The sequence below is a fragment of the Tamandua tetradactyla genome, chromosome 19 (assembly GCF_023851605.1).
Source record: "Tamandua tetradactyla isolate mTamTet1 chromosome 19, mTamTet1.pri, whole genome shotgun sequence".
Lineage (NCBI taxonomy): Eukaryota > Metazoa > Chordata > Mammalia > Pilosa > Myrmecophagidae > Tamandua > Tamandua tetradactyla.
Window position 1 is genome coordinate 70,261,218 of NC_135345.1, and position 14,540 is coordinate 70,275,757.

The 14,540-nt window shown below is 34.8% G+C and overlaps 1 protein-coding gene across 6 annotated transcripts in view; it reads left to right on the forward strand.

Annotated features, from left to right (window-relative positions):
* YTHDC1 (YTH N6-methyladenosine RNA binding protein C1) overlaps window positions 1-14,321 on the forward strand; it is an 83,187-nt gene extending 68,866 nt beyond the window's left edge. For 3 of the 6 annotated variants that reach the window (XM_077137015.1, XM_077137011.1, XM_077137013.1), the window contains 8 exons: window positions 1,549-1,633; window positions 2,760-2,926; window positions 5,478-5,560; window positions 6,898-6,934; window positions 7,007-7,070; window positions 7,177-7,239; window positions 8,474-8,608; window positions 13,314-14,321. In XM_077137015.1, the coding sequence (XP_076993130.1) occupies window positions 1,549-1,633; window positions 2,760-2,926; window positions 5,478-5,560; window positions 6,898-6,934; window positions 7,007-7,070; window positions 7,177-7,239; window positions 8,474-8,608; window positions 13,314-13,544 (865 nt within the window). In that variant the 3' untranslated portion in view covers window positions 13,545-14,321. Of the gene's footprint in view, window positions 1-1,548; window positions 1,634-2,759; window positions 2,927-5,477; window positions 5,561-6,897; window positions 6,935-7,006; window positions 7,071-7,176; window positions 7,240-8,473; window positions 8,660-13,313 lie in introns of all 6 variants that reach the window. The other 3 variants (XM_077137012.1, XM_077137014.1, XM_077137016.1) reach the window with 2 other exon arrangements.
* Window positions 14,322-14,540: the final 219 nt, after the last annotated feature.

A 14,540-nucleotide genomic window follows, 5' to 3' on the forward strand; every position in this document is an offset into this window, starting at 1 on the left:
ATAATCTGGCCCCCGTTTTCATATAAACATTTTCTAAAGGAGACTATGCAACAATTGTTCTTTCGTTTTGGGCTTATTTTGTCTATTGAGCTGCTTTTGATATGAAGTTAAATATGTGTATTAGACCCAGAATCCAAGCTTTTTAGTAATACCTAATGGGCATTTCCATCGCTCTCTGTCTCCTCCCCCATACTACACATCACCACCGCCATGCAAATGCCACCTTGTTAATTCACCTTTAGACATACTTCTCTTTTCTTATAAAAATGTCCAGACTTTTCTGAGGTATTAAAAAATTATAAAATTTGGGTATTCAGTGTTCACTCTTAAGAAAATGTGTGTAAGATTAGAATAAATGGTTATGTGCCATGTCTGTTGGACCAGCTTGCCTGTGTTTTTCTCCATTGTGCCTTTTTTCAAGCCCTTTTTGCTTCAAACGTAATCCTACCTTACCTCTCAACATGTGACTTTACCTGGGTCACTCTCTTTATGGCTCATCTCATATGCCACTTTTTTAAGGGAACATTTTCTGATTACTTATCTTTCCCTCACAAATAGATATCTGGTCCCTACCCCCCATTAAAAAAAATTTTCTGCGTTCTGTTTATGGCACACATGCCTTTATGAAATGATTGTATGCGCTTATTTTTCTTTGATGGCTGTGGAAGAAAAATTGGGGATGCGAGCTGCTGTTAATCTTGCTCATCTTTGTATGTCCCTGGGGCCACCATAATATAATAAATACTTAAAGAATTTAATTTGGTATTTGTTTCAGTTTGTTTCAGTAATGATTATTTGAAATCGTTATTGAATTCTATTAATTTCTCATTATTCCATGGCAGCTAACAGATGTTTATAACATGTCATCTTTGTGTTCAGCATGGTGCCAGATTGATACAGAATTACTTAAGTTTGGTGAGGCTACTTTGTCCTATCACTTTCATCTTTCCTGATGAAACTGTCTCAGAGGTTAGAGCCAGGATTTAGTAGTCAAGTAAGTTGAGGGCATAATTAATACCACAAATATATGAATTTATAAATAAACATTTGTATTGTCCAACTTGAGAGCCATCCCATGGGTGGTAGGGAATATCTTTGCCTTATTGAATGTGGGAAAGAAGCCCTGAACCAGGACTAGGGAACCCATCTATTTTCATTTTGTGTTAACAGCCAGAATAAGGTTACATTTGTTGATCAGTTATAATTTTTTTGAGTTCACAAGAAGCAAAGTACAATGCTAATCATTTTACATAAGCCATCTCACATAACATAAGTCATATCATTTAAAAGATTAAGGAACTCGGGCACAGAGGAATTGAGAGAGTCAGGATTTAAACCCAGAACTGTCTTGATTCCAGCTTTATTAAGAAGACTTTAGAGAATATGCTAAGAACTCCTGTAGAGAATAATAGAATAAGCTCTGCCAGTTAAAGTGATTCTTTAAATTTTAGTTACATTTAAATTACTATTAACATAGGATTTCACTAAGTAGAATAAAGTCCTTAAGGTATTCTGCAAAAGATTGTAATGATATTACCTTGTATTTAGGCGTGAATTACCCTTCACTAAGTCAGCTCATCTCACCAATCCTTGGAATGAACATAAGCCAGTAAAGATTGGACGTGATGGACAGGTTTGTCATTTTAATTGATATTTTAAAGCATACATTTAATTGATCCTTTGAGATATCTTTTTGAAGGATTTTTTTTTTTAACTATTTCTGTAAGAATTTATGTGAAGGACTAAGGGAGTGCATGTTCACTTATGATTACAGCTGATTAATAAGATCTCTATTAGTGTTGAAATCAGTAGCTTTATGTTATAGTTTCTTTAATATTATTGAAGGAAAACATTTCGAAGGGAATTGGTCTGAGTTTATTTTTTTTTTCCCATAGTATTACTGTTTAGCAAATTCTGCACTTTGTAATACATTCTATTTTATTTTTTGCATAGGTAGGCACCTATATGATACATTTTAGAAATGCCATTTACTATCTTTTGAATAGAAGAACGCTTTATGAAGAGTGGGAGTACTTACTTACACTAAAATTTTCAAGTCTGTAAAATCAAATTAAAGTGTGAAGTGATTTAAAGTACACCAAAACTTTAGACTCTGATGTTCCCATACGTAATTCTGAGCCAGAAGTAACGTTGTTCTGTCTTTATTGCTCATAAGTGAAAATGCTAATTGCAGATAAACCTAATTTTAAAAAGCTTTTCATAGATTAGTCTGCTGCCTCTGTTTCATTGAATTTAGTGGTTCGTAATTATCGAAGTTGGTACCCACAAACATATGAATAGTTTAGTCAATAAACTTCAGTCAGTTAATGTAACTTAGATTTCTGTTCTGAAGAATTAAGATACTAATTTTTTACAAATTAGATGCCACATACAAGTATTTTTTTGGAAATTAATATATGTATTTTCTCCTACTGTTTTAAGATGAATGGCTTTGTCCAGGTAATTCCGTTTTTTGCATAACGAAATAATCCCTTGTGGAGGACGATTGCCAGTTTTAAGCAACTGTTTGTCTCTCTAGCTTTGGAGGTTCTACTTTTTTTTTTTTTTTTAACCATTTTTATAAAGACATGAAACATTTTTGAAAGGTTTTATATATTTAGAAGTTTACTGGAAAACCATTTGATCATCAGCTTTGGGAAGGAAACCTCAAAGTCAGTCTGTTTTTATTTTTGTACATCAGGAATAGACAGGTCTGTTGAAAGGTTTGTCCTTGTAAAATTACTGCTTTCCTATTCTAGGAAATTGAACTTGAATGTGGAACTCAGCTTTGTCTTCTATTTCCCCCTGATGAAAGTATTGACTTGTATCAGGTCATTCATAAAATGCGTCACAAGAGAAGAATGCATTCTCAACCCCGATCAAGAGGACGTCCATCCCGTCGAGAACCAGTCCGGGATGTGGGAAGGTTAGAAACATTCTTTGGACTGATAATAGGCACATGTATCAGAATAACATGATGGAGGAATGTGATTCGTCAAAAGTTTGTCCTGCGGTAAAGAAGAAAGAGAAAATCCTCAAATCAAGCTGCATGGACTAGTTTGTGGCTTCATTGAGGATTTCACATGGTCACCTTGGTCTCAGTCATTTTTCAAGAGGAAAATGGGGATCTTTCCTTATGCAGAAAAAAGTGTTTGCTAAAGAGCCATAGCCAGTTTAGATTAGTTAATATTCTGTTAATACAATGTGCACAATTGAAATGAGGTAGGCATTTGTTGCTAAGAACAGGATAGAAAGGAGGAAGAGGAGAAAGTCTTTATTTGCAAAAATTGTTAATATTTTGTAAAAAGCCTTTTCTTTCAGGTGTGTCTCTGGATAAGCCTTATCAGATATGGGACTTTTATAAAGGATCACTAATATTTTTTCAGAAGATGACGCCTCATTTAGAGGATAAAATATTTAAGTTATTTTGATATTCAAGAGGAGCATTATTGGGACTGTTTCAAATTTTATCACCGTGCTGTGTTAACCCCATTGCCAAATATTCTCTAACATGTACCCACTGAATTCACACATCTTGCTGAGCTTCTGAAAACGATAGGTTCTTTCCAAAGGGGATCAAGTGGCCCTGGGAGACCCGGCAACAAACCAAAAAAGAAGGGCTGTTGCTGTGTCTGTTTACAACTTTTCCAGATGCTGGCAGTACCTGTGGACTTAAAAGTGTTTTTTAGAGGATCGCCATGGTTATTGATCACTACTTTATGAACTAAACAGCATTTTCCAGGAAAAGGAAAGGGGTTTAACTTGTTACAGAATTGGAGAAGTCTTTGCAAAGGACTGATTTAAGCCCTTCTACCCAACACCTTTCCCTGTATAGATTTGCATACAGCTAAATCTAAAATATTCTGCTAAAGACTGTTGGATGTGTGGTTGATGGGATGCAACCTTTGGTTAAGTTTCCTTTTGGTGGAAACATCCTGTGGTAGGTACAGATAATCCAACAAGAGTCCCCATTTCTTTGAGCTTAAAAAGGACACTGTCGAATAGGTAGGAGGAAACCTGGCAGAGTCCCCTTATTTTGGGCCTAAAAGGACTGAACACCGAGATGTCTTTTGAAGTTTTAAGATAAGAGGTTTCCAGTGCAATACAATATAAACGAGTGAAGTTTTACCTCAGTTTTGCAATGGACTGCAAACTATACTTATTACACCACTACACCTTCTCTCAAGCCTGCCAGGGCCTCCATTTATGTATGTGGCTTACAGCTTAAAGTCAGTAGTTGGACTACTATATGAACTGTTCATATCATGTTTTATACCGGTCGTAAATGCACTCCCCAAACTACAAGAAAGCGGTATGTTTATTTTTTAAACCAGCTTTTAATTTTCTTAGTTTTATTTATTGTAGATGCAACTGCTTTTTATTCTGTTGGGGGGCTTGGGATTATTGCGCTTAACTTTGCAGTTTGAGTAAATAAACAGTTAAACTTGTGTGCAAAAGTTAATGAAAGCAGTCAGTATTCAGAAAAATAGCTAGAAAACTAGTGATGCCAGGTTATAGAACTTTTACTTGACATTATGGATAAAAAGATAATTTATTAACTAAAAAAATGGATATTTTTGTTTTTATTTTGTTTAGCTCTTCATTAAATGCTAAGTAAAATGAAGTATATTTAATGGTGCTTTACAATAACCATCGAGATTTATGGAAGATGGGAAAGAGCAGCCCGCAGCAGAGACAGTAAAATTTCACCTTCTAAAGAATTTACGTTGAACTAGTTTTATAAATGTTAAGACTGATCCATTAGCTGCCTATTTATAAAAGCCAATTTTGTTTTCAGGCACTGTCTCTGAAAAAAAATTCCCTTAATTCATAAATGTTTATAACTGTAGAACTTAGGTTCTCAAAATATTAAGATTTTTGAAAGTTTTCCTGTGAATTCATATTTGATAGTATTTTCTGTGTGATCATGTGAAAAATATGATTTTGTGCAAAGCAGAAGAAAATTTTAAAAATTTCTTAATTTTGTTTAGACTATCCTAACATGGCATTAATAAGTTTAAACATACAGGTTAAGATTTACCTATTGTTGTATAATTATGGTAGATTTTTTCTTTGTTTATTTTACACCTCAGTGTAGACCTTATTTGGGAAAGTATCTTATTTATTAAATGGGTCTTTACGTTAATTTAAGGTCAGCTCATTTACTTTTATTTCTAATACTAAAATGTGATTTACATGTTTTGGGCAGATTGCTCTTTCCAAATGTCTCATCATAGCATGAGATTGCAAAGTGGTAGCTGCTTCCAGCAATATAGTTAACATTTGGTATGTAGTAATTAATTTGAAAAAATTAAAATATAGGAATTTTGAGATTATTTGCTTATCAGAAATTAAGGTATTATTTTAAAAGGAAATATTGGGCTATTCTTTGCTCTTATTTCTGTCAAAACTCTTGATTTAATGTTTGTTCTCCCAGCAGTTTTTGGTTTAATTTCTAATGTGTCTAATTTGTGTAGGCGTCGACCAGAAGATTATGATATTCATAACAGCAGAAAGAAACCAAGGATTGACTATCCCCCTGAGTTTCACCAGAGACCAGGTTAATATTTTATAATCCTGCAGCTATTTGACTTAAAGTTAAAAAACTTTTAAAGTGAGAGAACTTTTAGGACATGAGTACTTAAACCTTAGGAAACTGTTAATAGTTCTTCCCCTGTTTTGTTAAGGTCTAATTTATTCCAGTTTGGTTCCTCATCGTAAATTTATTGATTATTTGAAATTTTTACTTTACAGCTATTGTAAAAATGAAAACACCTGTACATGTTTTTTTAAAATTAAAGTTAGGGAAAGCTAATGACTTTATATACTCTGCTATACTTTTTATTCCCTGTGATATTTAGTAGTCCATGTGGTATATAGCTTTAATTAGAAAATGGATGTATGCCTTTCTTTTTTTTTTTTTTTTACATGGGCAGGCTCTGGGAAATGAAACCCAGTCTCCAGCATGGCAGGTGAGAACTCTGCCACTGAGCCACTGTTGCCCACCCTGTTCCATTTTTTTTTTAAATAAAACTTTTTAATTTCATGTTTTTAGAGAGGAAATTTTTTTTTATAGGAATATTTGGTTTTGTGGTGTAAAGGCAACTTTTTTCAATTAGTTTGTCTTTTTCTGAGGTTAGAAAAGGCAGACTATATTCAGGAGAAGATAGTATTTATTTAAAAGAACAGTCAGTGATACATTTATAAAATTTTCGGGTATTTGAAAATTGCTGATATTGAGCAGTGCATAAAAAGTGGTTTTATAAACCTCAGTCTTTCCCAAAATGACACACTCTTCTAGAAAGTAAAATTAACTTTTCCCAGTAATATGGCCACTCAGATGTTTTTAACATTTTAATTCCCTGGGCCCTTATTCAAAGAAGGGAGAAAAAGAATATTTCTTCTCTTATCTGTATGGTTCTTTGATTTAAAATGTGTACATCTTCAATTTTGCGTTTTTGGTTCCCTGTCCCTTAAGTTTTCATTTTTAAAACAATCTCACATTGACCTAACAAGGCTTATGTATACCCAAGATGGCAGATTTGTTTCAAGGAAGTCCTACTACAGTGTCTTCATACTTATTTCTTTGCCTTTAACATTACTGTGGTGCAAAATGAAGAAATTTCCTGTCTAGCCAGCTTTGGGGACTGACTTAGAAGATATGTATGAAAGCTTCTCTAACGGTTTATTATTCTGTAATATCATTAAGTTATTTAGTGACTTCCCAGAGTATCATGTAATCTCAGGAAAAAAAAAATTTGAAAATGGAATAATATATTATTAGCATCACTTAAAGTACGTATGCCTGGAAAAAGTTGAAATGAGTGGTAAGAAAGTTATAATGCCATAATAGAAATATATAAATTCAATTTACTAAAATGCTTGATGTTTGAACAGGGTATTTAAAGGACCCACGATACCAGGAAGTAGACAGGTAAGTTGGGTTCACTCTTGCTTAGTTTTGAATTACATTCTTGGAACTAGTTTGTGAATTACCTGAATTTAGTTTCACAAATCTTATTCCCAACAGACGATTTTCAGGAGTTCGCCGAGATGTGTTTTTAAATGGGGTAAGCATTTCATTTTATACATCTATGGTAGATGAAATCAGGATCTCATTGATTTTTGTATTCTGGGATGATTTGTATTTAATATTGACATTGTCTCTCTTTTTAGTCATACAATGATTATGTGAGGGAATTTCATAACATGGGACCACCACCACCTTGGCAAGGAATGGTTTGTATAATTCCATTTTTTCATTGAGAGACTTACAATAAATACCCTGATTTTAAAAATGCACAGTATTTCTAAAAATTAGAGATTAATGAGTAAGTGTTTATCTGTGTTCATAGGACAGTGTAATATTTATACATAGTGGTTAGTACTACAGACTCTGCCTGGGTTCAAATATATTGCCTTTTCCCAGCTCTGACTTGGGGCAAGTTTTCATAATATCTTTCTTAATTCCCCTAATCTTGGAAACTCAGTGGTCATTTGTTCTTTCTTGGATTCATCAGACAGGTGTTTGCAGCCTGCTCTGTGCAGGCACTGTTTGCTCTGAATGTACAGTGGTGCGTGAAATGGACATATAATGCCTGTCCTTGTGTGGCTTACAATTTTAATGGAATAGTATCAATCTCCTAAGATTGTTGAAAAGACAAATTTACGAAATACGTGTGAAGTTTTGTGTAGTACCTCATAAACTTGGTAAATTTAGCTCTGTATAAAATAAGGTTAATTAAACCTTAATTATTCTGAATTTTTAATTTCCTTTAAGAAAGCTGGATGTTTTTAGGTTCTATTTTAAGGTATTGAAGATATCCAAAATATTAATTTTAAGGATAGATTTGTACATAATGGTTAAGAATCATGGATTCTAGAGCCTAGATATCTGAAGTTGCATCCTACCTCCTACTGCTTTACTAGCAGCATGACATTAGCTAGTTGCTTGACTTCATGCTGCTTTAGTTTTCCCTTCTGTAAACTGGGAATAATAGTACCTATTTTGTAGGGTTGCTATGAGAATTAAATGAGATCTGTAAAGTGCTTAGAAAATTTCCTGGTATACAGTAATTACTATGACAGTGATTACTATTTCAATTATTATTTAGATGATATGGACAGGAAAGAATAAATATGTTAAATCTTAAAAGATGTGAAGTTAGAGAATTTATTACACACATTGTGCTTTCAACAAGCAAATAGAGTATTTGAAAACTCTTAATACTATTAAATAAATGGCTAGGGTGGGCCACGGTGGCTCAGCAGGCAGAGTTCTTGCCTGCCATGCCAGAGACCTGGGTTTGATTCCAGGTGCCTGCCCATGCAAATAAATAAAGTAAATGGCTAATTCAGATTGAATTATTTGTTTTGGAGTGGTGCTTTGGTTGGGGAATTCTAAGAATGGTTTGTTTGTTCACAAGGATGTTTGGTAGATTCTTATAGATATTTTTTTGTTGTTTTTTTTTAGCCCCCATATCCAGGAATGGAACAACCTCCACACCATCCTTACTATCAGCATCATGCTCCACCTCCTCAAGCTCATCCCCCTTACTCAGGACATCATCCCGTACCACATGAAGCAAGATACAGAGATAAACGAGTAGTAAGTGCATGAGAAGGCAGAGGTGTGAGGGAACTACTTAGAATTCTGTAGGTAATTTAAATGTGGGGGATAACATTATGTTGAGTGATGACTATATCATATTCTTAATCCATATAGTTTTGGAGTAATTTGCAACCCATTTTTTTAAAAAAAATGGCTTATCATCCCTCTTTAGATTATTTAGATAGAGATACTTTTTGTACTGATCAAATTACCAGGTGAATCCTTAAATTAGATAACTTCTACATATAACTTTTAAGTAATGTACTTGGTATATAGTATCTTGGATATTTATTTTCTGTAGTTGGATCCTCAGTTACAGCTATATATTTAATATTGCTAATAGGTATTTTCTGAGTGGTTTTTTTTTAATATTTTGACTCAGTTAACTTTTATAGGATAGATGGTTTATATTGTTAGTTAACAGATAATCTCCCAATCTCATTTCATCATTTTTATTTCTACCAAATTTTGTTAAAACTCAGAACCAAATGATTGTTTTTACCTCTTCTCTACCTCTGGTTCTTATAATGTTCTAGCAAACGGCTAAGTGAAATTATGAAATGAAACAGAGTAACTATCGTCCAATATTTGGTTCTAACAATTGTTAATATTTGATACAATTGATGCAAAGACTTTTTTTGGCCAGTGTTTTAAAGCATGACAAATGAAAGATATGCTCTAGTTTGTGGCCTGTCAGTTTTCGTTATATTAATGGGCAGAGTTTTGTTTATTAAATGTCATTAACTTTCATTCCTAATAGTACTTTTATTTTATTTTTTGGGAGGGTACATGGTCCGGGAATTGCACCCAGGTCTCCCGTATGGAAGTCAGGTATTCTACTGAGTCACCTGTGCACCCCAGTACTTTTATTTTCAAAAGTGGAAATTGTCCCCTCACACTTGCTGGAAGCGTAAACCATTTGCATTTAAGTTTGATTGCTTTAGAATAGTACTTTGGTAAAGTAGGCTCTGAAAGTTTGGACTTTTTTCCTTTGCTTGAGATGGATATGTTTTGGGCCATGTAAACATCCTTTTGTGTTCCTGCTAAGATGAAGAGTGTGCATGTTTGAGAAGGCCAGTGAGAACAGTCGTTTTCCTAGCTTATCTTTGAGATGCTTTTATGTACTTTATTCTTATTATTTCATTATCTTATAGAAATGTTAGTGTTTCAGCATCAAATTGTAATAGGACTGTTCACATTTAATAAAACAATTGTGAGCCCTGACTAATAATTAATAGACTTTAAATTACTTTTTTCTAATTAGTCACACAAGAAGGATTATACAGCCGTTGTTGAGTGAAAGTTTAGTTGACTAGATGGGCTATGATGTTTTTACAAGTGCCTTTTATAATTGATCAAATGATTTTCAAAATAGGAAGTCTTTAGGATTCTTTTACTGACATTTGCTTGTCCTTTTTAACAACTTGAGTTTCACAGGCCTTTGATAGTAATTTTTTAAAAGTATTTTTATTGTAAACAACAAACAAACATACAAACATTCTATTTATGGTGTACCGTCAGTGGCTCACAACATCATCACATAGCTGCGCATTCATCAACATGATCATTTCTTTGAACATTTACATCTTTCCAGCAAAAGAAACAAAAAAGAAAAAACTCATACATACCACACCCCTCACCCTTTCCCCCATCGACCACCAGTATCTCTATCTACTAAATTTATTTTAACCTTTGTTCCCCCTATTATTTATTTTTATCCATATTTTTCACTAATGTGTCCACACCGTAGATAAAAGATCAGACACCAGCCCTTCACAATCACACAGTCCCACTGCAAAAGCCACAGCATTATACAGTCATCTTCAAGAGACCTGGCCACCGGAACACAGCTCTTCAGTTTCAGATACTTGCCTCAAGCCACTCCAGTATACCACAAACCAAGAAGGGGATATCTATGTAATGCATAAGAACAACCTCTGGGACCTCTCAACTCTGGTCTAAATCTTTCAGCCACCGATATTCTACCCTGTCTCATTTCTCTCCATCCCCTTCTAGTCGAGAAGGTTCTCTCAGTCCCTTGATGCTGAGTCCAGCTCATCCCAGGACTTGTGTTTCGTTTTGCCAGGGATGTTTTTGGGAGTCATATCCCATGTACCAGTTGGGAGGGCAGTGAGTTTGCTTGTCATGTTGGCTTAGAGGAAGAGGCAACATCTAAGCAGCAGAACAGGTTCTTGGGATGATTCTTGGGCATAGTTTTAAGTAGGCTTAGCCTGTCCTTTGCAGGGGTAATAGGGGCAAACCCCCACATCAAGGGCTCTGCCTGTTGATTTGGTTGTCTCGACTGCATGCGAGAATATCAGGAATTCTCCAGATAGGGAAGTTGAATTTTTTCCCCTCTTTCCCCATTCCCCCAAGGGAATTTTGCAAATACTTCTTTATATACTGTTCAGATCACTCTGATTTATTGGAGCATCACACTAACCTGGACAAACCAACAAAATCTCATGCTCTATTCAAGGTTCTGTGTACTTATGGTGTTCAATTAAACTGACCATACAAGTTAAATAAGGAAATGCACTAGACAAAATGTAAATTTTGCATCAAATAAGCATTTCTCCCTGTAGTCTCATGCAAAAGTTGAAGTTTAAAAACATGAATGACCATCTGTTTTCAACATCCTGGAATACTGACATTCCTTTGTTCTTCCTCATGCAAAAACATGTAATTTGTATATTTAGTCACTATCATTGTGCACTCTAGGCATTCCTAAATTAAACCATCTCAGTCTTTATCGTCTCTCTCTCCTTCTGGGTTCATATGTGCCCCCAGCCCTTCTCCCTCTATCATTCTCAATTCAGCTTCATTCAGTGTACTTACATTACTGTGCAACAGTCAGGTAGTATTGTGCTATATTTCTGAATCTTTACAGTCAGTCCTGTTGCACAGTCTGTATCCCCTTCAGCAATAATTACCCAATCTCTACCCTGTTTCTATCTCCTGATAACCTTGTTCTTAACTGAAATTCTCCAAATTCACTCATTAATGTTAGTTCATATCAGTGAGACCATATTTGTCTTTTTGTTTCTGGCTAATTTCACTCAACATAATGTCTTCAAGATCCGTCTGTGTTGTTACATGCTTCATGACTTTATTCTGTCTTACAGCTGTGTAATATTCCATTGTGTGTGTGTATGTGTGTGTGTGTGTGTGTGTGTGTATTCCATTTTACATTCCCAACAACAGTGGATCAATATGCCTCTTTCTTAGCATTTTCTCCAGCACTTGTCATTTTCTTTTTTTTTATATAATGGCTATTTAATGAGTGTTATATCTCATTGTGGTTTTGATTTGCATTTCCCTAATAGCCAGGGAAGTTGAATGTCTTTTCACGTGCCTTTTAGCCATTTGTATTTCTCTTCTGAGAAACGTCTGTTCATGCTTTTTGCCCAACTTTTAATTGGGTTGTCTTTTTTGTTTTGTATTTTTTGTTTGTTTTGTTTTTTTGCATGGACAGGCACCAGTAATCGAACCCAGATCTCTGGCATAGCAGGCAAGAACTCTACCACTGAGTCACCATGGCCTGCATTTGTTTGTCCTTTTGTTGTTGAATTGAAGAATCTCTTTACATATTCTGGATCCTAAACCCTTATCTGATATGTGGTTTCCAAATATTGTCTTCTATTGCATAGGCTGCCTTTTTACTTTCTTGACAAAGTTCTTTGATGCACAAAAGTGTTTAATTTTGAGGCGTTCCCATTGTTTGTTTCTACGTGCTCGTAATTTGAGTGTAAGATCTAGGAAACTGCTTCTTTTTATAGTAATTTTTGGTTAATGTATACTATGCTTATATAAAGCTCACATACTTAACTACATTTAAAAGATAACTGGGGTGGGCCACGGTGGCTCAGCGGGCAGAGTTCTCGCCTGCCATGCCAGAGACCCAGGTTTGATTCCTGGTACCTACCCATGCAAAACAATAAAAAAAAAGTAGCTGGGATTTGCGTTTTTGAAGCTTATGTTGTGTGCATATAAGCTGACTTAAGAAAAGGAAGCAAGTGCAGTAAATAAAGGCACCCTGAGATCCAAGGATAGAAAGTTTAAATTAGAGCAGGGTTTCAAGCTTAGAAGTAGCCACAGTGACCACTGACTTTGGCACCTCGTGTGGTTACTCATCTTACCCTTCCTAGTTCTCTTCAAATTTTTCTGCATCAGTAGCTTTCTGTGGAACAGATTTCACAGTCTTACTAAGTGAGGTACATATTGGCTATTGTATCAAATTCCGTTAATGTTTGTTAAACATTAACAGCAGTTTAGCCTCAAAGAAAATCTGGAGCATAGAAATTCCTAATTTTACTGTAAGAGGACAGAATTGGTTCAGACAGGAGGAAACAAAGTAAGGGTTAGCCTGTTTTTAGAAAAACAAAGTCGTTCAGCATAATTGGCAGCATGCACAAATGATGGTTGATGCTCATCTCTAGGTGGTTAACCTACATCTTATTTACAGTGATTTGATTGAAAATTCATTCAAGTTGAATTGGAAATTGTATGATAGAAGTGAATGAGAGTTGAGTAATTATGTTATAGGTGTCTGATCAAAATGCTTTTTCTAAACTATATCACAGTTACATTTTGTGAATTAATAATGGAATCTCTCTAGATTCTTTTTCTCTACCAAATAACTATGATCTGTAAATTCCGTTTGAAATTTTGGCACACTTAACCCATTCCTTCCTTTTTCTAGCATGATTATGATATGAGGGTGGATGATTTCCTTCGTCGCACACAAGCTGTTGTCAGTGGCCGGAGAAGTAGACCCCGTGAAAGAGATCGGGAGCGAGAGCGAGACCGCCCCAGAGATAACAGAAGAGACAGAGAGCGAGATAGAGGACGTGATAGAGAAAGAGAAAGAGAAAGAGAGCGATTATGTGATCGGGACAGAGACCGAGGGGAGAGAGGTCGATATCGAAGATAATGCGCTTTTGGAAGCACTGATTGTTTAAAGATAAAAAATCTTGGTTTTTTTTTTGTGTGTGTGTGTGTTTACAAGTAGTAAATTTATTTTCAGCTGTCTACTTAAAATTCTTTGTGTAGAAGGATTTATTATGACCCTCTTGTTTCAAGCATGCAGTATAATAAGAACTGGAAAAACTCAAATCGGCCAAAAATGCAGTTGACAATTGAGTTGACACTTCCATTGGAGCAGAATGGAACAGTCCATGAATGTAGATACTGATTCTTTTCTCCGTAAATGTTCATCTACTTATAGTGTGTTCATCCTAAGGTTATTTTCCTGTTTGTTTTCATTCTTTTGGATCTTGATTGATAACTGCCATATTTTGCTTTGATGTGTTTATGTAGTTGCACACGGTTCAGTAAAAATAATGCTGCTATCAAGTATGCAAATATTGAAGTATGATGGTTTGACTGTATGGCAGTGTTGTAGCAGACTCTTGGTTTCTCCTCCTACCTGTTCCCCTTTTTTTTAAACTTATAAAGTCACTGTTTATATTTTTTTCAGTCTTCAATGATGAGAGCAATATTAAGAAGACATTATTGCTGTCTAATTTTTAACCTTTTGAAATAATTCCTATGTTCAGCAGCATGGTTGATGCTGGTGTTTAGCCTACTCCTCCAAACTGTATACATTGGCTTGGAATGTTCACAACTTGCGTGTGTGGCAGCAGAAGATAATTCCCATATTCTACATTGCTACTGTTTTTATAAAATAAATGGGTAAAGATTAACACTTTCCTATTGTATTTCTTTTTTGTCTGGTTGCAAGCTTGTGTTTGTGCATTAGTGACCATAAATAAATGCTTTTTGTTTAGGAATTTGCTTTTTTCCCCTCCATATTTTAGCCAAAGCAATTGGCCTATGCTGATTATATTAATATAAGAATTGATGATATATAATGGAATTATTCTGGTATTTTGGATACGTTTCTATTTATTCATCTGACAACATATTT